Raw genomic sequence first — 27,999 nt, forward strand, 5'->3', positions numbered from 1 at the left:
TCATCCAGGTCTCTTGCCTACTGTAGGATGGCAAGAAGTTGGGTTCAGTAATAGGGTAAGGAGAAAGATGGTACCAATATATGTTTTATTAAGTGAAAACCACAGTTAGCAGCACTTTATACTGGCGGCCACACGACCCTTGAAGGTGCTACGGACAGCTTGCAACCTCACCTCTTTGTCTTGGAATACACAAAATATATAATAGTACAGCAGAGTAACAACTGTAATAATACCTATCAAAGTAACAAAAAATTATAACAAACATCTTTTCAAAGTTTTTTTTTTTTTTACATTTTTTCACAATGGTTTATTAATAAGATTTGTTAGCCCTTCCATTAGACCCTGGATTTAAAAGGCTGAGCCCATAGTGAGAGAGAGGTGGTGGCGTTGGTGCAGTCTTAGCTTGTATTCCTGTCCTTCTATTATCTCTTCTTTATTTCATTTCTGCATATGGTGTATTAATAATCCCTTGTATGTTGTGCACTCTCTTGGCATGGATAAGGCTTAAACAGCATACAGGAAAATAGTGTCACCTCTACCTTTACATTTATTACATGGTACATAACTAATCTTCTGTAAGTTTTCGTACGTTATGCATGTAATCTATCTCAATATGACAAACAGCATACAGGAGAGTATTATGGTGTCATAAGCAAAATAAATCCCCAAGGAAGAGATAATAGTATACCTGCTCAGCTGATGAGAATACTAGCCTTCATTTGACACCTCAGTGACATCAAATAACGACTGATATTGTAAAAGAAGGAAAAATAATGACAGGTGAAAAGGAAAAGTGATTATGTATAAAATCTTGATAGGGAGAAAAATCTAGAGTATATATACATCGTAAATATACATGTTACGTAAATATATATATATACTATATATATACATATATGGTATATATATATACATATATATAATCTTACCAACAAACTTCCAAGGAAACATAATTTTCATCCAGGGCCTTTGTCTGATTACATTTAGCGGTGTTCCTCTCACTAGGAAGACTGGGCACAGAATTAAAAAAAAAAAAAAAAAAAAAAAAAAAAATCAACGCACTTTGTAGCATAAATTTCTCTTATGGGTGAATGTTTCCAATTAGCGTTGGCCAGAGCAGGTCAGGGGTCGTCAACATGCAGCAAGACAGTGAGGGAGGTCCATTGAATGACTTTTTTGTTAGATCTGGCCAGGACTCTGAAATCCAGGGCGATTTTTTTGTCTTTTTAAAAGTTTAATTTTTCTTTGGATTTCTGTGGTCGATGTTATTGAGTCCTGGTCTTGATATGGTGTGATTTCTCTGTTCCCAAAATGTGATGTACTGTATTAACAAAATGGGATTCTAGGTGGAAGTGGTAATCCATGAAAAACATGCCCCCCCTAAACACCACACAGCTTCAGTTGATTAAAAAAAAAAAATAAAAAAAAATATAAAAAAAAAGTATATAAATGATATAACCAGACAGGAATGATCCCCCAATCAAACTTGTCCAGTGCAGAAGGCAATTCAATAACTTGTTATTACGGTTGTACAGCTAAATTCTCTGACCCTACACCATTGCACATACTGTACAATTAAAAATGAATATGAATTGGCAGAGTTAATCCTAAGCTTTAAAATTCTGAATAATATATCTGAAATAACTATAGTAATATCAATTGTAACTGATAAAATAATAAATGTTAATTTTCACGGATCAACAAATATAAAATTAGGATTTGTCAACAAACCACCATCATACCGTAGAAAAAAAAAAAAAAATTGATCTGGAACAGAACACAAAAGAAACTGTTCATGTATTGTACTGAAATGGAAGAGTATCAGTGTATGCAGCAAACCATTGTCCAGTCTTAATGATAAACTCCTATGCATAGTACTGTAGTAAGCCTGGTGGCTGTCCCCTTACACAGGAAGAGAATGAGTCCTGGTGTTAGGTAGAGTAGGGTAAGGTTGGGTCTTGGAAGGCAGGACAGGGCATGGAGAAGAAGGGCAAACTACTAATTCTCAATGCTTTACCATCACAAAGTTGGCAAGGAAATGGAAAGTTTTATAACCAGACGTGCTATACACAGACAAACAAGGGCCCCATTTATCCATCTCATTTATCCCGTTACTGTCAACATGTAAACAAGGTTCCTATTTGCCTATCTTATTTATCTTCATTTATCTTATTACTGTTAACAATGATAAACCACCACATGAAGCCGTATCAGCCACTACAACTGCATCCATCTCTTCTAGTGTCCACCTCTCCAAGAATCCTCTCCTTGCCTCCTCCAGCCCCTCCTGCCTCTTCAGTGCTCTGACTTCTAACGGCGTGGACCCCAGGTGGTTGGGGCCAGGTTCGGCACAGCCCGGGTACCCATAGAAGGGAAGTCCTCTGAAGAGTCCATGTTCGGGGCCTCCTGGGTCCATGGGGCTCCACTCACCACAAAGCCCTGCTGTAAAGAGGTAAACATTCATAACACACATTTAAAAATCTTGATTCTGTTTATTATATTCAGTGGAAGAAACTATCACTACCATCATCAACCTGCTGACCTTTCTTCCAACTAAAATTCTGGAAAGGTAGGATGCAGATACAAGAAGTGAGAAAGCATAAAAGTGAGATTTATCAATAACATGTCCAATGAACTGAGTCAAACACTACTTTGCACATTATTTATCTAAAGAGCCCTGGATCTGTATTACAGGTCTAACCATCATCACATTTTCATATTTCTTCTTTACTGATGCACTTTACATGCTAAATGGTCACTGTCAACTATAAATTTACCAATCTAGTCACCCTGTGCTAGGTAGCACTTGTCAAAGGTATGACTACTACTGAGATCAAGACAAGGTTACCAAACACCACAAAAAACTTATTTGAGAGTTTCAACTTCTGCAAGTGTTTTAGGAACATACCCTTCATGAATGTCCTGGTGTACAGACATGCTCCCACCTTCTCTTTCATATCAATGCCTCAATACCTCCGTTTCAGGGTTACATGAAGCATTACACTAACTGTACTGTGTTGATTAAGCTACTGCAAGTAAAACATTACTTTGTTCACTTTAACTAGGCATAAAATTGTCCCTTATCCATCTTGAATGCTGAACTGCAACAAAAAATTAACAACAGAATACCATACGATGCTGGTAATGAAGAGAATGTATGGTAATGATGGTGAGCCATACTTTTATGCTGCAACTGAGCTATGTAAAATACTATAAAAGAATGAAAACCTCTACCTAGTTACAATGAATGACCTATAGTAACAAGTTCACTGCAAACACTTGGATTTACCTCATTCTTCCTCTGTGCACCACCACCCACGTCATTTCCAGCTTGGGTTGGTGAGGTGGGGCTGCCACTGGCATTGGAGTAGAATGACTGGGGTGCTTGTTGGTTGCGGGGATTTAGATACTGCTCCATGTCCTCGCGTTCCACAATATCCTGCATGTACTCCTCGGACAAGTTCAGCAGATGGTCACGACACTCCTCCACATTCTCTGGGGCCCCCATGATGGTTACCAGGTTGGGGTCGTCATCTCCACGAGGGAATTTGATCTCGACCTAGTGGATTTGACATGAACAGATTTTGAATGTAATGGATATTTACATGGCTTTGTAGGCTTTATTCAGCCCAAGATACATCCACCCAACCTACTACTGTAGTTAAGTGATACTGTATTTAAACTACAGTAATAAACTAGACATGAGAGGCACCCAGTTTCTTGCTGCAGCCTCCACAAACCCACAACATCCTCTACAGTACATGGCAGCACATCCACCCACACCAAGGAACATCAAAACAACACCCAGCACACGATACCATACACAAATACTGTCATCTCTCCCCCCTCGCCCACCTCAGACCAGCTTCCAGAAGCATATCCACACTCAGATCACTCGCCGCTCCATTCAGTCACTTAAAGACCACACACAGCTGCATGCACGGCCTCCTGACATCCACCCTTCTGAATCCTATCTTCCTCATGAGGACAGGGTCCACCTGGCCATCCAGCCCTCTTAAGCTACTAGAAGAGCCTGGATGACTCCGTCGCTGATGCTTGTCCGGGATGCAACACAGCACACCATACTATTAAGCACATTATGGAAGACTGCATTGCACACAATCACCCACTCCAACAACACAACATACACTCTTTGAGAGCTCTGTGGGAAAGCCCGGTCTCGGCCATGGCCTTCCTAAGAGACTCGGGGCTGTTTGGCCAGACTGCCTAGGGAACAACTACTACTACTACCACCTCAAAAGTAGGTTTACTTTACTGAATAATCCTCACTCCAATTTTAGGTAAGAACTGAATAAACCTAATAATTGTGGCTTCTGGCTGGATGGTTATGCTATCATCTATCTTTGGCTGCAGTAAGTGCAGTAGAAACTTAACAGTCTTCCTTAAATATGTCCCTTCCTGGGTAAGTGCAAATTAGCCATATGTTATTTACCAAACATTACAAAAAGGATACTAGATTCTACACAAATTCTCACATATGGGCAACTGTACTGCATGTAATCAAACCTCACCTTATATTCTTCCATGACCTTCCTGATGGCACGGCCTCGACTGCCGATCAAGCGTGAGTGGATGCGGCTGTCAATCTCCACAGTTTCACGCACCATCTTGTCCAGGTCACCAGTGATGGCCAGGATGTCATCTTTGGCCAAGTTGACATTGCGTTCATACCCGGTAATGGTGATGATATTCTCCTCAGGGTCACCACGAGGAGGGAACTGGATATTGACTTCATGCTTTTCCCGGATCTTGGTGATGACGGCCCCGCGCTTTCCAATGATCTTCGGGTGATATTCAGGGTCCACCTCTATGCGAAGCTGGAAGGAGCGGGCTTTGCGATCAAGCTCCTCCTCTTCTAGCTGCCTTACTTTCTCCCTCAAGGCTTCCCTGGCACGCTCAGCATTGGCAGGAGGGCCAGTGATGCGGATAATATCGCTCTGCTCCTGAGCTGGTGGCACTTGGATATTGACATCATATTCAGTCATCATGCTCCGCACATTCTCACCCTTCTGTCCAATAATGAAACGGTGGTGTCTGAAGGAAACCTGCTCCTCTAGTACCACTGGCACCAAAGCCAGCAAGGCATCTCTTGCACCTTCACACTGGTCCTTCTTACCCATGATCCGCACAATATCCTGGGGCCGTGCAGGGGGGGCTCCTTCCCCATCCTCTCCCTCACCATTGACTTGTGGCTCCTCCTCCCCATTCACCGTGTGTCCCATGCCAGCGTCTTTTTCCGGGAATTTCACCTGGACGTCAAACTGTGTGGTAATGGCCTGCACTTTGCTGCCACGTGCCCCCATCACCGTGCGGTGGTAACGCTGGGGAATCACCACCTCTAGCTGCACCATTTCTTCAAGGTCTCGTACAATCTCCTGAATCCTTGTTTTTGCTCCTTCTACACACTCCTTTGCACCCTTCAGAGTAACCTGGAAAAGAAAAGATCACCTGAGTATGACCTGAGGAAGTTGTAGAAACACAAAACAATTTTATATTACACTTAGATCTATGCTATCCACCTGTACAGTATTTACACACAATATTGCAAAACACTTAAAAAGACAAGAAATACGATGATCGGCATGAACACTTAAAAAATGCAAGAAATATGACAGCCAGCATTTTTCTGAAGGTACAAACAAGTACAATGAGATCTAACCTTGTCCCCTTGCACCCCAGATCTAGGGAAGGACACAGTGACTCCACCGTACTGGTCTGCTATCTGACGCAGCACCTCCCCACGTCGCGTCACAAAGTGTCGGTGGTGGCGTGGGTCAACAGTCATCGTGTCCTCCACAATCAGATCCAGCTCCCTGATTGTGGCTTCCAACTGCTCCTTAGCCTTGGCAATGGCATCCTGAGGGGAAAAGGGATGAAGGGAAGAGAAGGTTGGAGTATGAGCCGAGATACACCACAAGGATTAGAAAAGCTGTGAAGGAGGAATGAAAACAGAGGGGGCGTGGGAATGTGAGAGGAGAATGACAGTGGAGGGGATAAGCGAATGTGTGTGGAAGAATGACAACAGAGGGGGAGGAAAAATGAGACGATGAATGACAGTGGAGAGGGGATGGAATGAAAACAGAACCAAGGCAGACTACAGTACAGTTTATTCAAGGATACATGGCTAGTCTATTTCAATCACCTGTTGGGGATTAAGCTATAGTATGTAGCAAGGTAACCACTGAAAAGGTTCTTACTATCCCCATCAAATAAAAAAAATAAAGAAATTGATACAGTATACTGTAGGCCTACCCGGTATGAAAAACTAATGTCAGGTTGAAAAATCAGGAAAAACTCAAAAGGAACACCAGTACGGACCCGGGAAAAGAAACACACTCAAAGAAATACGGAATGGAGAAAACGAGAGTAAAGTTAAAATCCAAAAACGAGCCCTAACAGTTCTTACCTTCTTCCCAATGATAGTGATGAGCTCCCTATCCTCATCCTTATCAGTGGGGAAGATGATGCGGGCACCGGTAGCATCCCTGATCTTGCGAATGTTGGCACCATTGCGGCCAATCAGGAAACGGTGATGCTGCTGTCTGGCGCGCACCTGATGGGAGGGAAAGAGGCAGATTTAAAGTTACAATCCTGACAGACAAACATTGTAATTCCTCAACAATGTTTCAAAACACCACCTGGCAAGAGCGTTGGAGCTGCTGCATGGCTACTCAGTCAAGATTAAGAATAATGGCATCTACATATCTAGACAAGCTTATTTGATGATTATACACTGCAATGTAAATGCACCTACTGTACTGTATATATATAGCTTTCCTAAAGTGGCTTACAGTTAACATTAGTACATTCATTACAAATCAACAACCCTTCAACTGCCATGGATAAAAATAAAGACTGAGGAAAGGACTGACCTCAGTGGTGTAACTAGCCAGCTGCTTCTCATTGCTCAGCTCCACCAACATCTGTTTAGCTTTGTGCACGTCCTCCTTGGGTCCACGGATGGTCACCTAGGCAATCACAATGAACCCCAAATTAGTGTTGATGAATGCAAAACCCAATATTTCACCTTTAAACAGACCTGGTTGTCAATTATTCACTTTCATTACATTATCTCAAAGACTATATAGTCCAAGAAGTACCTTGGCTAACTAGAAAAATAACATTTTACACTAATTCAAGGAGTGAATTCATTTATATATATTGCTCAATCTGAACTAATTTAGTGGGCACAGGGGGAAGAGGGATGGAGGATGGAGGAGTAGGAGAAGGGAGAGACAGGGAGGGATGGAGAGAAAAAAAAAGGAGGGAAAAGAAATAATAAATATTACCTTATCTGAGCTCTTCTCTGGTGGTGGGAACTTAATGGCAACTCCACCACACTCCTCACTAACACTCTGGATCAGCTTCCCACCGGCGCCGATCATAGAGTTGTGGAACTTTGCCGGGATGATGATGTCCACCTCCACAATGCTGGCCTGAGATGGCAAACAATGGAATGAGATTTTCATACTGATAAGGTTACAGAATGTCCCTACACAGACAGTTCTTGTTTTAAGTGATGGATGTTCTAATCCCCACCCCCCCTTAAAGTGGAACTGAAAACTGGTGGAAACTGGCACATTAACAACAAACTTAGGAACAGAACATGCAATTTTTCTGCAAAACTACTTATTATATATATATATATATATATATATATATATATATATATATATAAATATATATAATATATCCATCCATCCATCATCCAATCCTACATCGCCCCATGAGGAGCGTAGGAGCCCGGGGCTAGGCAGCTGGTCCAGACATTTAAAATGAGAGTTATAATACTGTATATATATCATCAGGATGTCCACTCCCACCTTAGGGCAGGGTGAGGAGTAGCAACGTCCGGACAGCCTAAGTTTGCCAATCCAATAGGCCACGCTTCCATTCACTCATCATTCAAGCCCTCGGAATCCTGGCTCTATCTGATCTGCCAGAAACATTAACCACATTCTGTAGCTTCACATACGTGTATCTGACAGTCAATCCGGATGCTGTCACATTAAAAAGGGGTGCCAAATCCCTGATCATGCACTTCTCACAGCATTCATCCAGCCAGGTCGATCTCTCGTCAGTCCCCTGGCCCCACTAACTTACATACCTCTCTTCCTCACACACTCATCCTATTTGAAGTGAAGAAACCTACCAGCTCATCCTGTATTTTTTGAATGCGTTCCCGGGCCTTCTCACAGTTCTCCTTCTTCCCTGTGATGGTGATTTCATCGCTGTTCTGACCTTCAGAAGGAAGGTCAATCCTAGTTCCAGTCTCCTCACGGATCTATCCAATGGATTATGGTATGAATTACTCAACAAAATACTTTAATATATGAACATTATTCCAGGCGTGTCATTGTTATATTGGATATCAAAAGGAATTCTCCAATTTTCAAGACATAACTGCATTATTATTACCAATTATTATTATTATAGTTATTATCATTATACAGTTATGTAATGGTCTACCAAAGTCACTTAGAAAACTGGTGAAGAGTGACTTATACAATGACAGAATAATAACCTTGTTGATGTTTGAACCACCCTTGCCGATGATGAACTTGTGGAACTGCCGGTAGATGGACACTTTAACCTGGTAATTGGACTCGATCAGCTCCCTCAACAGCTTCTTCATGTATCCATAGCAATGGTCCACATCATCCTTTGGACCACGGATCTTTACAACGTCAGACTGCTCTCCTAAAAAAGTATAAACATTAGGCATCATTCTCATCACTTTTCCCACTTAAGGGTAAAGTGCGGTACAGTTCAGAGAGTACGGTTCGACAGGACAAAATGTACGGGGTTAACTACCAAAGGACTGTCTGGTGAAACTGATCAACTATTCATCGCCACAACAGTCTAACTCATTTATCCACAGCCAAATGAGGTGGATAGTGTATAGAAACAGGAAAAGAAAATGACAACAGCTATGGCAGCACCACTGTGTAAAGGAATCCCTCTTCAGCATCAAAAGCAGCCTTGACAGATCATTCCCTTCTCTAGAACACTGTGCAAAGCATGGCTGTCTCCAACATAAAAAATCTACCATTAAATCAGAATGTCTCAAAAGCAGCTTGGTACTTACAAAATAATATAAATAAATATAAACAAATAAAACCATGGCATATGTTACTGCAGACTGGTATTACTGGAGTTGCATGGAGAGAGACTGACAAATGAGGAAGTGAAGGAGCACTGTGGTGTGGATGAGGATGTGATAGAAAGCATTAGGAGAAATACACTGAGGCGGTTTGGTAACGTGGGGAGGATGGAGAGTGCGAGACTAACAAGGAGGGTGTACGTGAGTGAGGTGGAGGGGGGGAAAGGGAGGGGGTGGCCAAGGATGAGATGGAGGGATGGAGTGGAGGTATACGAGAGAAGGGGGTGTGAGCTGGGAGCAGGACAGTGAAATGGTGGGGGACTGGATGACATGAAGGCAAGTTTGTGGCCACCCATCATGGGATTAAGGTGTCTAGCAATAAACAGATAGATACAGACTTTCTAAGTGTCATGGAAAATTTTGGTTTTTCAAACATTCTTACCTGGATCTGGGAATGAAATCTGGACTTGGTTAAATCGGTCCCTGATCTCCTTAATCTTATCCCCCTTTGTGCCAATGATGGTACGATGGAAACGCTGCTCAATGATGATGTCACGTTCCTTCTCATTCTCCATCTTTGTCACCAGTTCCTCCAGCTCCTGCACCAAAAATAAATTCAGTACAGTTGTGGACAGCAATATCACTATTTTTTAGTTGAATAAATATAAAAATTCGACAGCATATTCCCATCCTCAGATGAGAAAAAAATGAAGGTGATGATCACTATATACCTTTATTTCTTCACTGTTTGCCAAAAATGCTGTTTCAAGAAGTTTGTCAATCTGAGAATCTATTACAGTATATCCATATATTTCTTCTATCATGCACATACCTTCCTGGCCTGAGCAACTCCTTCAGGGCTGCCCTCTAGTCGAATAAGATTGCTGCCGTCAGCCTCTGAGATGTTGATCAGCACACCAGTGTCATTCCTGATACGGTTGATGTTGGAGCCACTCTTCCCAATGATGTGCTTGTAAAATCTGAAGCGATAGAACACTACTATGTAAAAAGCAAAACATAAGTTATTTTTATTTATTTATCTTTTTTACTGAACTCCTTGGCATGCATATAATGACCAGTGCCACTAACCACTATTCCATCTTTATCAAACCATTCAGTTTAGGGAAGACCTCTTGACATGGAGGCTACCCACAGAAACAGCGATGTATAGCATACTCAGGACAACCCAGACATTACATTTAATTCCTTCAGTACAATGACAACAATTTAATTCTGCTTACCACTAGATGACCTGATTTTGCTGAAGATGCACCCTGAACAACAGAGGTTGACATGGAACAATACAATAAACTAGCTCAATTACAGTAAATAAAAATCAGTACTGCTTACTTGGGGTCAACAGTGATTTGATCATAAGTAAGTTTGCTCTTCATCTCGGCAATCATGGTCTCCAACTTCTCCCGGGCAATATCAACTTCTTCAGGAGGCCCTTCGAGCTTGATCCCACCCTGCTTGTCAGTGAACTCCACATGAACCTAACAGGAAGTAGAGTTTTCAGGCATTAGTCAAGAATGGATAAAGCTTGATTACAGGACTTAATATTGCATACAAGTAGAATTCCACATGAACCTAACAGGAAGCAGAACTTTCATGCATTAATTGAGAAAGGTGAAAGCATAACAATGGGCTTGACATTGCAAACAAGTATTGGTTAACACTGGCTGTTTGAACCTCTTGAATCTGAATGAGGTCTTTCAAGTATATTTTAGACACACCTCTTCTAGAAGGGATTAATGAAGGCTGTACTTAACTTCTTCACTGCAACAAGTCTGTTTAATGCTGAATAGTCACCAGGAGGTGTGAAAAACAAAATAAAAAATACAACCCTGTGCTTAGAGGTTAAATGTGTAAGTGGTCTGGAAGTAGGTGTTTGTTAAACAGGACACTGCTTAACACTGGCAGTTTCAAAGTTGAAGTGATCTGAAAGTATACTGTATGTTTGTATATAAGAACAGTGACATCACATACAGTACCAGCACATTATGAGAAGCTGGATTATATTTCAAATGACCAATAATGACCGACTCTGGCTAACTTTGGCCAGACTGTGACATTCATTCAGTACTATACCATTAATTCAAGCTGCATTCACTCGTCAATATGGATACAGGTCAAATTGCAGGGACTTGTAAGTACTAAAGAGGTGGTGTGCATGGGTCTTTTGTGGCACCAGTGTATTTGTGTCAGTGTCACATCTACTGTGGTTTGGCTACTGTACTGGTATTGTTCCAACATAGTAAACATAAGGTGTAAACATATATACATCAGTGTCACAAAAGACCTCCTTTATGCCACCCCCTGTAGTAGACAAGTGGAGACTGTTGTACACATGGGTGACCTTATGAGAAACAATAACATTCTTTGTAAATGATGTCTTACTTTTGGGAGATCCTGGGTGATCTGCCTGATGTTGGCACCTTTACGACCAATGATAAACTTGTGAAGCCAGGTGGGAGCTTCAACATCAGCAGTTACCACACTATTGGCCTTGGCATATACCAGTGTCAGTGCTGTGGGAGGAATGCCAATGTCTCTATCATATTTCAGGATAAAAATAAAAATAATCATGATTATCTATACTTCTTTTCCCACTCAAAGATGGGGTCAGGTAAGGTCCAGGAGACTAAAAAAAAACAATGATAAACTAACCAGTCTTCCCAAGTTCATGGGCTGCACTCTCACTAACCATTCAAGTCCCTGGAATCCCGACGCCACCTCAGAAGCATAAAAATCCACCCTTACTTTACATAACTGTATACATAAACATTTATCTTCAACACTACAACAGGTGGGCAAAATCCAAACAGTGCCAGTGTGCACCTTGTCCAAGCTTGTCCTGGGGTCCACGAAGGGTGATGGTCTCAGTGGTGGAATCTGGGGAAGGCATCTCAACAGACACCCCAGTCTCATGAAGAATCTCGGCAATATTGGATCCACGAGGACCAATCACATACTTGTGCTGGGACTTTCGCACCTCCACTGACACCATCTGGCATTTTTGCTCCTGCAGAAAGAAAAATTTTTCCACATTTAATGGCCCACAATAAACAGAGTGGAATGTACACAGCACTCCACTAGACACGCACTGGAGGTGTCTGATGTGTTGCGGGGATGGCTCAGTTGGTTAGTGTGGACATGGATGTGGCATCTGGGGTAGGAAATGAATAAAGGCTGTATGGTAGATACTGATAAAGACTGAGGTGTCTCCACAACACATGAGAAATCAGCTGGAGGAGTGGAAGTGAAGTGTTATACATGGGAATGGAAAATTTGTATATAGGTCTTTCCCACCACATCGTACTCACTTCGACAATTCCGAAAAACTTTGGCGTATTTCTGGTTCCACCTTTGACGATAAGTATACAGTATATTTTACCTCAAACTTTACCCAGAGGTTGGAGGAGAACAGTATCTAATCGGCAACCCAATTTATGGATGATGCAAATATCCATCCATCCATCCATCATCCAACCCTACGTTGCCCCATGAGGAGCATCAAAGTCCGGGGCTGGGCAAGTTATTGGTAATATACTCAACAAAATACTCCACAATACCACCAAGGCATTGAATCTGAGACTATCAAGTGACAAGTCTGACTTTTTCCCATGGTTCTCAGAACCTTGATGGCCAGTGCTGCATGGTAAGAGAAGCCTGGTATAAAATATAATGTGTCCGAGTTCAAGTAATACTTTGCAATACTATTATATATATAACACTCCCTCATTTACCTTCAAAATACTCAACAAAACTGAGAAACCAGATAATTCACCATATCTATCCCACCAAAATTCAGAAAATATATTAATCTAACATCATTAAAATCCTTAAAGCAAACAAAATAAACATCTGAATTACAAAATTATAAACAATTCATTGCAACTTTAGATCCTTCTTTCTTGGTAATATACTTTTCCATTCTCCATCCATCCATCATCCAATCTTACATTGCCCCACAAGAAGTGTAGGAGCCCGGGGCTAGGCAAGTTGGTCCTGACATTTTAGAATGGTCTTTCTCCATCAACATTTTCCTCAAGCTCCATCTCATCGACTCACTGGCACATGAAACTTTGTATCACCTCAAAATAATTTTCTTTATCCACCCCAACTAAGAAGCCTTCTGGTGAATATCTTCAAATAACCTCCAAAGTTGTACTTCTCTTTATTCATTCCACTACCTCAATACACCACTACCACACTACCTCAATACACCACTACCACACTACCTCAATACACCACTACCACACTACCTCAATACACCACTACCACACTATGTTACTACCTAGCAAAATTATGCCTAACATTTGGTGCTGGTGAGGGATGCCTTCATGTGGTGGCATCCAGTATGACTGGGCTGTGGAGCTGCCCGGTTATACAAAGTTGTCCTCCAATCCCCTAAAAGAGGTGGAGGGACTACAGAAGGGCAGCTTCACCCAGCAGTTGAATGGGTTCACCTTTCAGATGAACCTAAGGTCACACCAAGAGCAACAACAGCAATAATAATACTCACCATCTCCTTATGACACTTGAGTATGGCCTCCTTGCATCTCAAAACCCCCTCCTTCTCCCCAGCAATGGTGATCTCGTTCTTCAAGACGCTGGGAGGGGGAACATTGATACGGACATTGTTTTCGGCCATCATTGCATGGATCTTCTCGTTGTTCGCGCCACACACGAAGGGGTGGAATTGCTTGGGGATCTCCAGCTTCTCATAGGCTTGCTTGCTCTGAGGACATGGAAACTCTTTCATTATCATAATACAACTTGAACCCTTCACATTATTTTATTCACTGCAGGGAGGGTCTACTGTCTTGAGGGGTTACTGAAGGCTATGTCTAACTACTACAGTCATCAAGGCTACATTTCCCTATTAAGATAACTTTTCCATATGTGCATAGCATTCTTCCAAACCATGCTCCTTTACCTGTTCATCCGATATCAGCTGAATCTCATGCATAGCCTTCTCAATGCTGTCTCGAGTGCCAACTACAGCAATCTCTTCTGAAGAATCCTTGGAGTTGGGAACCTGGATCTTGGTTGACGTGGCCAGTTCCAGTTCCTGTAGCTTCTTGCCCTTTTTGCCCAAGATAAAGCGGTGGTGGTCCTGTTGAAGGCAAAATAAACAAACAAATAAGTAAATAATAAATACAGGGTGTAAGCCATGTTTAGCTTGAACTGTTAGGCAGCAGTAGTAGCTGCAGCCCCAGGTTCATCTGAAATGTGAAGCCGGTGGACTGCAGACTGGGTTGCCCTTCTCTGACTCTCCACCATCGTCCTCTCGAGAGATGGACAGGAGTTAATGGATGTTAATGTAACAAGGCAGCTCCACCATCTAGTTATACCTGTGTCACCACATGAAGGCACCTCTCCAGCACCATTATACAGGTGAACATGGGTATTTCAATTTTTCAGCATCTTTCCTTGTTGGCAGGAGGAAGGAATACAAAGTGACAAAGAAAACTCAACATCTATCCTTCTTGGCAGGAGGAAGGAATACAAAGAGACAGAGAAAACTATCAAAATAACAAATGTGGTGCCCAAGAAGGATTTCTGGGGGTTTATTTTACACTATTATATGCTCTCTTAGCTAGCAATGATCAGCAGGAAGTATTCAAATTGGCAGAAGACAGACGAAGGAATACTAATGATGTAGACAAGTGGAGCACAAGAGACAGGTGTGCAGACTGAGTACATTTGACTCTTATATTCAGTTCATTAGGAAGCTACCAAGAGGAGGATATGCATTAGCAGGATACAGAAGAATGAAAATATAGGCTCATTACTCTTTGCCAACTGCTGTTAGGTTTGAGAATTAATATTTATACATGTTAATTTATTTTCATCTCCAAGGTTATTCTTATCGAGAGTGTGGCCTATTATACTGCCTACCTGCTGGTTATTTTCTCTACTAGTTTTCCATTTTCTTTCATCCTAAGCTATCCCTCACCTCATCCTTGGGTGGGAAAAATCTGCCAGGACAATGTTGATGGCAAAAGGAAGGATAAAACATAAGCTCCTCTCCCCCATGGGCAATCACTATAAAACAATGAAATAAATAAATACAAGGAATTAAACAATCTGTCTATCTGAATACCTTTGGAATCCTGATAACATGTGATGCCTGAGTCTGAAACTTCTCCAGAACATAGCGTCGTGCTCGGGACACTGCATCACTCTTGCCGGTCACAAGGAAGGTCAGACTCTGGTCCTTGGCCGAGGAAATCTCGATGTGAGCGCCGGTACGACTCGTGATGTCAGAACAGATGCGAGAGGATGCATTCTCTCCAAACTGGTTGTTACCGTCAATCTTGGCACGCTCCTCGTAAGGTACACGGAACACCTGTCATAAAAGCCATCACCAAGATTAATACAGTGGTTGCTGCTGCATTTCCACATTCATCTGCAATGTGAAGCTAGTGGACTACAGGATGATCTTGATTCTCTTCCGCGGCTCATCCTCCTCCTCTTGGGTAATGTAGAGAGGACTAGGGAGGCATTTATCCAAGCAGACAACACCACCCAGCTATACTGGTGGCACCACATGATGGAATCCCCTTCCAGCACCAGTAAATTACTAACATCTGTAAATATGTACCAATCCATCTAGTGACACAGAACTCTAAACTGACTCTACTAACAAAATATAATGATAAATAGAATGGCAGTCAGTAGATAATATCCCTCCAGTCCATCCTGCTGGGCAATTCACTCTTCCTTATTTATTTACACAGGTTATTGCAATTCACTAAAAGAAACAACTAATCATACAATATACACATTTGTACCACAGGCTACTAATTATGCTACTGACTCTATGTACAAAAATTATTTTTTGCATAACAGCAGTATGAGGTACCTATCATGTACTGTACCATATCCCTTACATACAGTATTTCTTAATAATGTACTGCAAAGTGAAAACATCTTCACTGTATCCCTCCCTCATTTACTGACATCCTTAACACACACTACCTAGCATTCTTGGGTCATCAGAAGTATATGAGGTACCAGTATGACTGACCTGGGTGATGACCGAGGACGCAATGCGCATATCACTATGTTGGCTCCAGGTGTCTCGTGGGGCATCAGCCTTTGGGGCTGGGGTAAGACCTGCATTGGGAAGGGCTGGGAACAGCTGTTGAAGGGGAATGAGTGAAATTATCAAAAAAAAAAACATACAGAGTACTGTAAAACCATGAACTTAACATACCAGTTATAAGTTAATTAGTCAGGACTAACTGCTTGATTAAATTAGTGGAAATGAGAATTAAGTAAATATTCATCTACAACATTAGCCCTATTTATAATTTTAAGGCTTGTTTATCTGTATATTTTGGAAAACTTCCCTATCTGAAGTGAAGACTACCCATATGAAACTCAGTCTTTCTATGTGAGTGTTATCAATATACATTCTATAGAATTTTACTCTTCATTTATGGTTCTATCAGCAAAAGCATCAACAGATAAGGAATGGCTTTCTGGCATATTTCCAATAGCATTTCATTCCCCTCCCTTCCCTACAAAGAACCACCTCAGCATATGCTTCATTAAAACCTGTTGCCTTCACATTTTCATTCTTGCCACTTACATTCTCAGGCACTAAATTCATGATGCTATAAATTATGAAAGTGGAGATCCAATTAGGTTCAAATGCCAATAAATTAGGTAAGTGGAGATCTGACTAAGTTCAAATAACACACCATACCACAAACATACGGCCATAAATTGAGACCACATCTGCACCCAAGGACCAGCTGTGCAGATGATACCTAGCCCTTCACCTTCCACCTCAACACACTTCACTGATATTGCAAAAAATATACTGCAGTACCAGGTTTACTGAAAGAGATAGGCAAAAATCACCAGCACCATCCAAACCCTAGCAGCAGTAGTAGTTCCAACCCTGGGCCTATCTAAATGTGAAACCAGTATACTGCAGACTGTCCATCCTTCTCCAGGGGGATAGAGAGAGAAATGAAGAGCATCTTTATGACCAGGAAGCAGTTACCCAGTCATATCACTGCTACCACATGACGGTGCCCCTCTTCAGCACCATCCTTTTCCCATCAATAAATAAGATAGGCTGTGTGCACAAGTAAGCACACACAAACAGAGCCATCAACTGCCTGCTAAGGGCAATTAGCCATACAGCTATTTATTCAAAATTCATACTCTCAAAAGGATCACCTCCTTCACAGACAAACCATCCACAGATATTCTTCATAACCCCTGAGACAAAACTGTTATGCTAACAAACAAAAAGTGTAATCTTTGTCATGTTTATTTCCAAACATCCAACCAATTCTTCCTCTCATCAATTCCTTCATATCCATTACTTCTTAACCACATTTTCTCATATACTCACAGAAAATATCCAATGGTATCCTTTGCCTCCTTCCACTTTCAAGCTCACTCATACCGTATATACCCTGTTCACCACCCTCTTCATAACCCTATTCACCCCACATGATCGCATCATCTAAGAGTACCATTAGCATATTTTACTCCGACCAATAACTTCCTTTGATATATATTGTAACATGAATCTACTTAACAAATCCAACAAATGTAAAATGTTTAATGAAATGAAATCAAAACCCACAAAAGTATAATTCTGTATTAAATTTGCACACAAAACTAGAGGGCATTTACTCTAGGACCTCTTACCTCTTTCACATCAGTTAATGGCCACTTGTGGTTAGACAGATGAGTCAACTGAACTAGTAAGTAATGAGATCCATTTCTACCTCGTATCGAAAGCTCAATCAATATCATGTAACCATGACATAATCTCTGAGTGATCCACTTCCATCATATGAAACCAAACCAACTCAGCAAAGAAATAACACACTGATCTACCTCGTCATAACTGAGTGGCTCATAGGCCTGGTCAGCTTTGGGAGAGGTTGGGGGCTGGGCATCGGCAGGGGGGGCTGCCGGTGCAGCTGCGGGGGTGCTAGGGGGGATGTCGGCCTCCTGGGGGGCGGAGGTCGGCTGGGGCTCCATCACTGTCTGCTGCAGGGGGGTGGGGTCCATGGTACTCGCCAAGTCGTTACAGTAACACTGGGGAGAACAACGACAGAACCTGATTAATTAAACTTTCAAAACAATTTTTCTCATCTTCATAAATTAACAACTTTTGGTTCCAGCCTCTCATAAGCTGAATAAAATCATCTGGTAGCAGCAAAATATAACAAAATGCACAAAACCAAATTCAAGAGGTTAATTTTAACACCCTGGGAAGTCCCTCTTTTTTTTTTTTTTTCTGTACAATGATGACTCCATTCAGTTTAAGATGGACTGTTAGAGCTGGTGGTCAGATAAAGCCTTAGTAATTCCAACAACAGCACCAGACATCCTTAACACTACTTCAAAAGATCCTTCTCCGGCTTTATTAATTTTTTGCCATGTATTGCTGTGTTTCCCTTTTTCATAACTGCATTATTTTTTTAAAAGGGGCACAGCTATATCAAAAACTTTCAATACGGCATGAGTCTACAATTAGAGCCTATTAAAGACCAAGAAAAGTCTCTCAAGTGTGCCCCATTGGTACACAGCAGCCAGGAGCTAGATCATTCAATACAAACAATTAAGAATGACCCATTGCTTATCTCCCGAGTGGAAGTATATGTGCAATAACCTTAATTGCCTCAAGGATTTACACCCTTCATGGGCCACATCTCCTCCCAAATTAGAGTTCATCATCATAAATCAATTTTCCACTACCTGTACTGTACTTAACAAGGACTACTGAAAGAAAAGAGTAAATAAACAAAACCTTGCTACTCCATACATAGCTATCAAATGTAACCAATTCTATAAGCGGTGTCTGGCCAGTCCAGCCTTATCTCTGGCTTCTTATCTTCCTCCTTTTTACCAACCACAAGATTCTTCTCCATCTTTCGTTTTACTTCTTCGATTACCTGATGCAATCGTTTCAGTCTTGCTACCTACTAATGGTATTATTTAGCTCTGGGGAACCTTTTTCAACTGGGTAAGTTAGATAATTATATCCTTCATTAATCCCATCAGTGCTGGAGAGAGATGCCTTCATGTGGAGGCATAAACATAATTGTGCTACGGTGTTAACCTGTTATACAAATGTCCTGTAAGTATGCACAAAAACATTACAAACTGCAGTATGTAGTATTTATATCAATATACAAAATACCTTAAAAAGAAAGAAAGAAAGAAAAAAAAAAAGTATAGTGTCAATCCATGTTGAAAGACTAATAACAATACAGCAGTTACAGTTACAAACTACAAACCAGACAATCATCCCCTACTCCTCTCAGCTTAGATGATCAAGTGTACAGTAGTTAGAGAGGAGAGCTGATATGACCAGTAAACAAGGAGGCTCATTCCTAAACACCTATCAAATTTCATGCAACCACAATTTAGTACATGTGTATTTGGAGTTGTACATTCCCATCGAGAAGAAACTGACTGCATTCTATAATAACTGGAACAGCTGTCAAAACTGTCAGCAACAGCTCAAGTATGTCAAGGGATATCAGTAGTGGAGTGGCTTATCACTGGAATAGCCTATTACTATACCTCACCAGGCCAGTGAGCTGATTGTCACATATTATCCCTTTCACAGTGATCCTCCCACCCACCCCTTTCATGTCAAATCATATTCTCTGCTTAAACTCTCCAATACAATCATGTACCTGTGCTATTTTTATAGTTTATTCTCACTACACTACCTTCAAAGGAATATACCCAGCTCAGCGATTTTTAGAGCTACAGGTGTTAGATACAGCCCTTGGTAACCCTTCACTGCCAAGGAGCTGTCCAAAGCCAAACAAATTATCTGGAAGTGGTAGTAGTGGTAGTTACAGCCCCAAATTAACTTGAAACATTAAACCCAGTGGACTGCAGGTTAGTTGCCCTCTTCCTGCAGCCTACCTTCCTCCTTTTAGGAGCAAGGAAGGAGATGAGGGACATTTGCATAACCGGGCAGAAGAATTGCTCATTTGTACTGGTGCCACCATGTGAAGGCATCCCTCATCAGCACAGTTAAATGGTAAATGAAAATTGTTCCTAACCCCTTCACTATGACTGGCCTATTAAAAATAAAAAAAAATAAAAAAAATTGTTCCTAACCCCTTCGGTATGACTGGTCTATTAAAAAAAAAGTTACCTCTATTACATCATGGGGTTATCAGCTTTTACTAGCATCTATGAAGTCCATCCATCCATCCATTGCCAGACGCCATGTATCCCAAATGGGGTGGCCAAGGGATTAGAGTTAATTGTTTTACAGGGAGGGGCACTAATCCTCCTCCAACCCCACTTGACACGTAGGGATGCCAACAGCATCTGGTGTTCCCAGGCGGTCACCCATCCAAGTACTAACCAGACCCAACATTGCTTACCAGTAGTTATTAACATGCTGAATGTATTGTTCCTTTATTTCTTCCTAATTAGCCTATTGATAATTTTATTCAGCTTAGGACAGATTTTACTAGCTGCAAGAGTTAAATAAAACCTTCACTAACTCTTTACTACCAGGTACCCTCTCAAAGCTGGATCATCTGGTTGTGACAAGAATTAAAAATTTTTTGTGCAGCTTGGGATTTCAACATACTTTCCTCATTAAATCACATGGGATTCCAACACATTTTCCCCATCACACCACAAAGGATTTCATCATACTTCCCCCATCTCATTATTAGTGTACTTAGCACCACATCATACCTATTATATGCACAGTACACCAACAATCTACAGCTCTACCCATGTTGGTGCCTGTTATCAATACAGCTCCTCAATTGTGAACTATTCGTACTTTAAAATTAGTTTCCTTTTCCAATATAGTTACCAGGCTAGCTTCCTTTACTGACACTAATACAGTTACCCAGAATTAACTTTAGTTTACTACTCCTGCCATTAGATAATTTTAGTACATTTAAGAAAGGCCTCTCATACTGAAAGGACTTACTAAGACTATATATAACCCTTGTTGTTTAAAAGACTGTCCTACACTGAATAGAAGTTTCATAGAATGTCCTCAATAAAATTAAAATGATGTCCCTGTGATCAGTGGGTTAAGGATGTGCTAAATTATATACAATGGAGGACAATAATGCAGAAGAGGAATGAAACAAAACTGGTTGATGAAAATATGGGGTGATGGTGAAAGGTGATCAAAGAAGTTATGAAGTGGATTTTGTACCTATGGTGCTAAGCAGGTAGTTGTGTAAGGGAAAGGCAGGGGTGGGGTGAATACAGTACTGGACTAAAATATGAGATAAATACTGAATAGGGATACAAACAATTCAAGATAGGGACCAGAAGCATACAGTTGGATATTATCCGAGTATAAAAGGGAGGGAGACACACGGTGAGTATTAGGGAAGATGGTTTATCATGAAAACTGGGACCTTTATTAAACACACATAAATGACTGGAGAAATCACTGTCAAGGCCATCCATCACAGAATGAGGCATCAGACAACAGATACAGACAGAAAAACCATCTGGGGGTATGGTGTGGGGGGGGAGAAGTGCCAAGTCAGCATTATTTATCTGAACATGGAAGTGCTGATGTGGCATATGTTTAAGTCTCGTACATCTCTACCCGACTATAATCAGTTCATTTTAACTATACAACCTTAACTTGTCCTAAAAATGTAATCCCCCCATCTTCAGTCCTATGTTATTATACTGGATCTATAGTAAAATATGATGCTAGCCATGAATAAATGGCTATGTAAAGAATGTACAGCCATAACATTGTCTTTCTCTGCTAATTAGCTCCTAAATAAGCTAGCAAAGGATGAAAATCTAGAACAAAATGTTGTACGAGAACTACAGGAATAAAACCACCATCTCTCTGTCTCGAATGCTTAGCTGTAACAAGGGACTAACATTAGATTATGGTGCTAGTCTGGAAAAAATGTTGAAATGAATGGGGCCATATCGAAGACCAATTCTGCAATCGAGTTACATGGAGAAAAAAAATGGAAATACAGCCAAGTTAAAGTGGATGAACTAGAGGTACACATTGATCTCCTCTTCCCTCTCCTTGCTTCTGCTTCTTACAGTCTCCTCCAGCACGGTTCCTAATCCAACAGAACAGCCTACACCTCACCTACATTGTCCCACCACTGTACAAATACAGAAGAGAACATTTGCCTCTACTGGAGTCAGAGATGCTTAAGTGACGTGCAGTGCACAATGAAGCATATTTCACAGAGGGATGCATGTAAAATGTAGCGGACAAAAATAAATACTAAAATATAATTCACGGATGGATGACAATAATGCACCTTTGTTCACTGTCACATTCCAGCATTTATGAATTCAGCAGGTAGAGGCAGGAGAGGCAAACGGACTCTTGTGTTTGACTGTACATTCCTCCAATCTCATTTACACTACTTTCTCCTCCTTATGCAATGTAGGTCAAGACATAACCACCGAAAAAATTCTGGCACAATGCCATGACAGTGCATGGTTCAGAAATAACAAAATCTTACATTACCATCAACTGTATGTGTAAATCTAATATAGGTACACAATGATGTATCTAATCTTACACTGGTAAAATACGCTTATGAACAGCAAACAACCAGAATCACAAAGAAGAATAAAAAGATTGCAAAAACAATTTAATGGGATTTAACCAGTAACGTATTCATACATCCATCTTATCTTTTAACTGTCCCAGGAGAAGCATGGCATGTATACTTTCACTAAGCCAAGAAAAAGGGAGAGGAAGCGGGATGACTGAGAAAGAAAGGTGTGCGAGGACAACAGAGGTGGCTTTGTCATGGCATTCCCCTGCTGTTAGGTTCTTGGGAAGGAGCAGGGTGTTCATGATGATGGCTACCTGCTTCATCTTAAAATTCAAAACCCCTAACAATGCATCAAGCACTTTAGCTACAGATCAGGAAATATGATGTTAAATTAGTGGCAAAACTATATAAACAGGCACTTTTGAGGGGGGGGGGGAAGCCAATTTTTAAACCATGGAAAGCTAGGATAATGAGGGAAACTGATAATTTTTTTTTTTGGGTGGGGGGGGGGGGGACATTTTACTTGTACGGCATAGAGAACAGAAGGTATATTTAAGAGCAAAATAAAATCCAACCCAGCAGAAGTAACCTTGATGTCCTTTAATTCTCACCTTAGACACTATGCTTGATATCCTTCAGCCCATACAAAACAATGAAAATCTACCCAAGTTATCAACTAAAGAATCCGAAGGTCATGTCCACCAACATTTAACACACTTGTCAAACACTGTACAGTACTATACTTCAAAAGTAAGTAATGTTAAGCACACCTGGAATATAATGATTGCTACCCGTAACCTGCTGCTTTGGGGTGCAAAAGCAAATGACAGCAACTTCATTTTAAGGCAAACAATACCAAGAGTCAAGTTGCAATTAAGGTGATAGGGGAAGCTGATGATGACAAACGAAACTAGCTTGTGGCTTCAGATGTTAGAGGTACTATACAAACGATTATTATGGTCTGGTGGTTTAAACCCAGAAGGGGTGGCCACTAATGCACTGCCTCCATGCCATTAGGCTACTCTCTCTCCAATCACATCCCCTTAACTCTATGTTTCTTCACCTCATCCCTCTAATTGCATTCTAGGTCTCCCCCTTCTGAGCATAAATTCAGTAAGTAGCAACATGCATAAAATCAACACGAATGTACCTTAGACACACTGCATGAATCTGACATCCAAACACAATATTCCCAGCACCTATACAACTTTAGTCATTCTCCACAATATGCACCCGGTATGGCACATTTTTTAAAGGCAATTTTCAAAAGGAAATGTTTAAATGCTCTCCCATAAATCATCCACCTGATGTTATACAACCAACTGAGATACTGTATCTAGGGCCTGTATTCTCAGCAAAGGAGGCTCCCTAAAGCCTCTTCATTGCCAGCTTTTTCGGTTTCTGATACATAATAAATTCTTGAATGCTATTTATGTAATCTGTGTAGATGATAAAATGGCATAGCTAAAAGGATAAGAGAGAACAAGAAGTGCATTATGCAGAGTATGTCATTAAGGAGGAGGTTCCAGTAAGCCTCTTCACCAGCTCAGAATATGACTAGATGTTTCTCTTGAAATTTCACCGTTCTTGCTAATAGCCTAGTAAAAGGAAATAAATACGTTTCCTACTAGTACTGTTATGTAAATTATCGAACACTAATTATCAAAGTCTATCTATTGCCAGACGCCTCAATCCCGTTTGGGGTGGCCACAAACAAATCGCCTCCAAGTCGCCCTGTCCCCCGCCATTTCACTGCCCTGCTCCCAACTCACACCCCCCTCTCTCATATACCTCTCCACCCCATCCTTCCATCTCATCCTCGGCCTCCCCCTCCCTCTTCCCCCCTCCACCTCACTCACATACACTCTCTTCGTCAGTCTTTCACCCTCCATCCTCTCCACATGGCCAAACCACCTCAGTGTGTTCCTCATAACGCTTCCTATCACATCCACATCCACACCACAACGCTCCTTTATATCCTCATTCGTCAGCCTGTCTCTCCACGTGACTCCACAGGCTCCTCTTAAATAACTCATTTCCACTGCTCTCACTCTTGACTTGTGTCCTTCCAACAATGTCCAAGCTTCACTTCCGTACGTTAGAGTTGGTATCACAATACTGTCATGTAGTAACTTTTTCACTTCCATGCTCACTTCCCTGTTTCTTATCACTGCTTTCAAGGAACCAGCAACCTTTCTTCCCTGCTGTACCCTTTCAAGCACTTCACCCTCCAAACCTCCATCCTTACTCATCACACTACCCAAATACTTAAACGTACTCACATTTTCCAATTCCTCACCATCTAACCTCGCTGTACATTCACTAACTTCACCTCTCTCAAAGACCATCACTTTACTCTTCCCTACATTCACCTTTAGGTTCCGTTTCTTACACACTCTCTCAAACTCATCCACCAAGCCTTGCAGCTCCCCTTCGTCTTCACTCAACAACACAGTATCATCTGCAAACAACAGTACAGGGAGTTTCCAAACACTATCCTCTCTCACCAGGGCCACTCCAACATCCACTACCCTACCTTGTACCTCTTTTATTACCCCATCCATGTACAGATTGAACAACCATGGAGACATGACACATCCCTGTTTCAACCCAACTTTCAAAGAGAAAAATTCACTTAGTTCACCATCCACACGCACTGCAGCCTTCGCACCATCGTACATACTCTTCACAGCATTCAACAACTTCCCATCTACTCCATTTATTCTTAACACTTTCCACAATCCTTGTCTATCCACCCTGTCATATGCTTTCTCCAAATCCATGAAAGCCGCATACAACTTCTTTCCCTTCTCTAGAAACTTTTCCACTAAAGATCTAAGAATGAATATCTGATCTACACAACCTCTTCCCTTCCTAAAGCCTCCCTGTTCTTCTCCAACTAATTTCTCTGTTCTTTCTCTAACTCTATCTATAAGTATCCTACCATACACTTTTCCTATTATACTAAGAAGACAAATGCCCCTATGATTACCACACACTTCTTTTTCCCCTTTTCCTTTGTACAAGGGAATAATTATACCTGACTTCCAATCCTCCGGGACTCTACCTTCCTCCCAGGCCAATCTGCACATCTTCCACATCCATTCTACTACTATCTCTCCCCCATGCTTCAGCATTTCACCACACACTCCATCAATTCCTGGGGCTTTCCCCGATTTAACTTTCTTCATTGCTTCCACAACTTCTATCCAACTGATTTCTTCCTGTCTTCTCACCTCCCTCCTTCTCCCAGCCATTCCCCAGCCACTTATACTCGCATTACTTCCATCCTCTATGTTCTTGATAATTAAAGACTTGATTTTAAGTATCCACTACAACAAAACATCAGGGCTATGTCAAGTATTATGCCAATCTTAACTCATTACCTGCAATTATTTTGCTGATCATAACTCAATTTCTTAAATCAAAGAAGAAATCAGCCCTGTACAACAGCTGGACATGGTCTACAGTACTGTATAGATTATAAAGTACAGTATACCCAGAGACTGATAATTCTGGTTAACATTTATTGTACATTTCACAAACTTCATTAAATCTGGTCAGGTTTCATCATGCTTTGGGCTGACAGGTGAGGTTCACGACTGCCTCCCTGTCTAGAAAGTAACCTTCCACAGACAAGCAACTTTCATATACAGGAAGGCTAGGTCATCAGAACAGCTTGCAAGAGATTTTATCTTGGTTTTCATGAAACATCAAAAACTTTCCTCCCCCTCCCTCTACTTCAGAGAAATCCCAGCAATACAACTGGCTAGTGCTATGACAAATGACACTATTATGGTGACACAACTGGCATGTCTTATTCCATCATGGTGAATGACAGTTGATATCAATATAGCTACTGTTGTTGTTCTACCTTATTATGTACTGGTTGTAGTAGCACTTTCCTTTTTTTTTTTTTTCACAACAGGAATAACTCATAGTAAACTAATTTGCACCTTCCACTTAAAGTGAAAATACACCAGCACAATAATCTAACCATCCCCTTGGGTCTGAGCCATGCTTGATGCATATGGAATGGTCACAACTACATTCAGGACAAGGACAATTCTATCTCTACTGATAAACAATAAGGTTGGGCAAAGGTGGGGACAGATGGCAAGAGGTGCTTAGCCATGGTACTCATCTCCGTAACATACACCTTTGAGTCTGTGGTGGTTTATTCACTCAATATCCTGGGATACATGGCCCCTGCATTATACAGATCGACACAGTTACCTCACCCTACGTACTCATTTTACCTACAAACCCACAAAGGATGGATGGACATCTGAATCAAGTGACTAAGGCTGCCTACACCAGGATTTGAACCCTGGTGCTAACGGCTAGCAGCTTCGCAGTCGATGATGTTTACTGAGTCACCGTGGTGGTGAGCAGCACACCCACCCAATGACACTTTCACACCAAGGCCATCATTTATAGTACGATATATTCTCACTATTGTTCATTTACTTTAACTTGGCCCAGATTCTTGGCCTTTGGTAGCTTACTGCACACAGTTCTGTAGTATAAATACAGTATCAGAGTTCCACACCCTTTCTACAGCACTTCTTGGTCACTAAGTTCACATTCTATCATTAATCTATTCTACAACCCAGTACTAGAGACAGAGATGGCAATTTTAGGCCAAGTTTGAGTAAACCGAGTACACCTCCAGACACTTACTCTGGTGAATCCTTGCAAAGAATGGGGTTGGAACGGCCTTCATGGAACTCCTCTGCCAAAGAGCTTTCCCAAGGCCAAATAAAACGGCCAGATGGTGGAATGAATACACGTAAAAATATGTTACGACTTACACGGTTACGACAGGAGACCAGCCATATTTAAGGCTAGTCTAACCTACCAGCTGTTACGTCTGATGCAGCAAGCCTTAAGCTGTAAAATATTATCCTTTATCCACACATTATGTGAGCCATTAGTACTTAACGCCCGCTGCATTTATCATAACAGCTGGCCACATTCAGCTTGCCACTCCCGAAACCACGGACTCTTACTATTTACACATATATGGCTGGGATGGATGAAAATGGGGAGCTTACGCAGGGTCAAGGGGTATACAGGGGAGGGACAGGGTGAGGGAAAAAAAAAAAAAAAATAAGAGGCCTGGCTGGGGGACGTGGCACACCAACAACCCTACCACCACCACCATTTTCCCTGCCCAATTTGTTCTACTTACTGTACTGTATTCCTAAGGGTCCGTCCTAGAGAATACCGCAAGGCCTGAGGTGCTCCACTTTGAGGGTGGTTCTGTGGGGGTGAGGAGAAAGGCACATTAGAACCAACGTGGCCACGGATAATGGGTGAAAAATATTAGCA

At 41.4% G+C, this 27,999-nt stretch overlaps 2 protein-coding genes across 2 annotated transcripts in view; one reads left to right on the forward strand and one right to left on the reverse strand.

The window, feature by feature from the left end:
- Window positions 1-71: 71 nt before the first annotated feature.
- On the reverse strand, window positions 72-27,944 carry Dp1 (satellite-binding protein 1 Dp1). Its single transcript, XM_080269908.1, has 20 exons — window positions 27,860-27,944; window positions 18,002-18,205; window positions 16,164-16,277; window positions 15,237-15,482; window positions 14,067-14,246; window positions 13,653-13,868; window positions 11,966-12,149; window positions 11,525-11,655; window positions 10,475-10,620; window positions 9,957-10,104; window positions 9,567-9,723; window positions 8,546-8,721; window positions 8,174-8,305; window positions 7,311-7,457; window positions 6,894-6,989; window positions 6,428-6,574; window positions 5,681-5,878; window positions 4,533-5,450; window positions 3,290-3,559; window positions 72-2,442 (listed from the first exon to the last, which is right to left on the reverse strand). Exons 2-20 carry the CDS (start codon window positions 18,176-18,178, stop codon window positions 2,311-2,313), a joined length of 3,915 nt encoding a protein of 1,304 aa, XP_080126034.1. The 5' UTR covers window positions 18,179-18,205; window positions 27,860-27,944; the 3' UTR covers window positions 72-2,310.
- LOC145396594 (rifampicin phosphotransferase-like) overlaps window positions 18,632-27,999 on the forward strand; it is a 45,433-nt gene continuing 36,065 nt past the window's right edge. Inside the window, exon 1 of the mRNA XM_080269969.1 lies at window positions 18,632-18,691. Coding sequence (XP_080126095.1) covers window positions 18,632-18,691 — 60 coding nt within the window. The remainder of the gene's footprint in view (window positions 18,692-27,999) is intronic.

Source organism: Coenobita brevimanus, chromosome 38 (assembly GCF_032717465.1).
Source record: "Coenobita brevimanus isolate Jiangsu-jjx chromosome 38, ASM3271746v2, whole genome shotgun sequence".
In the NCBI taxonomy this organism is placed as follows: domain Eukaryota; kingdom Metazoa; phylum Arthropoda; class Malacostraca; order Decapoda; family Coenobitidae; genus Coenobita; species Coenobita brevimanus.

Bases quoted from the DNA above. Each gene is read 5' to 3' on its own strand.
- Dp1 (XM_080269908.1), bottom strand. From the start codon at position 18,178: ATGGACCCCACCCCCCTGCAGCAGACAGTGATGGAGCCCCAGCCGACC. The intron at 11,656-11,965 runs GTGCACACTGGC...TTCCTCCCACAG, and splicing joins CCAGGACAAGCTTGGACAAG to CACTGACACTGGTATATGCC. The intron at 6,990-7,310 runs GTAATATTTATT...GTGATTGCCTAG, and splicing joins CAGAGAAGAGCTCAGATAAG to GTGACCATCCGTGGACCCAA.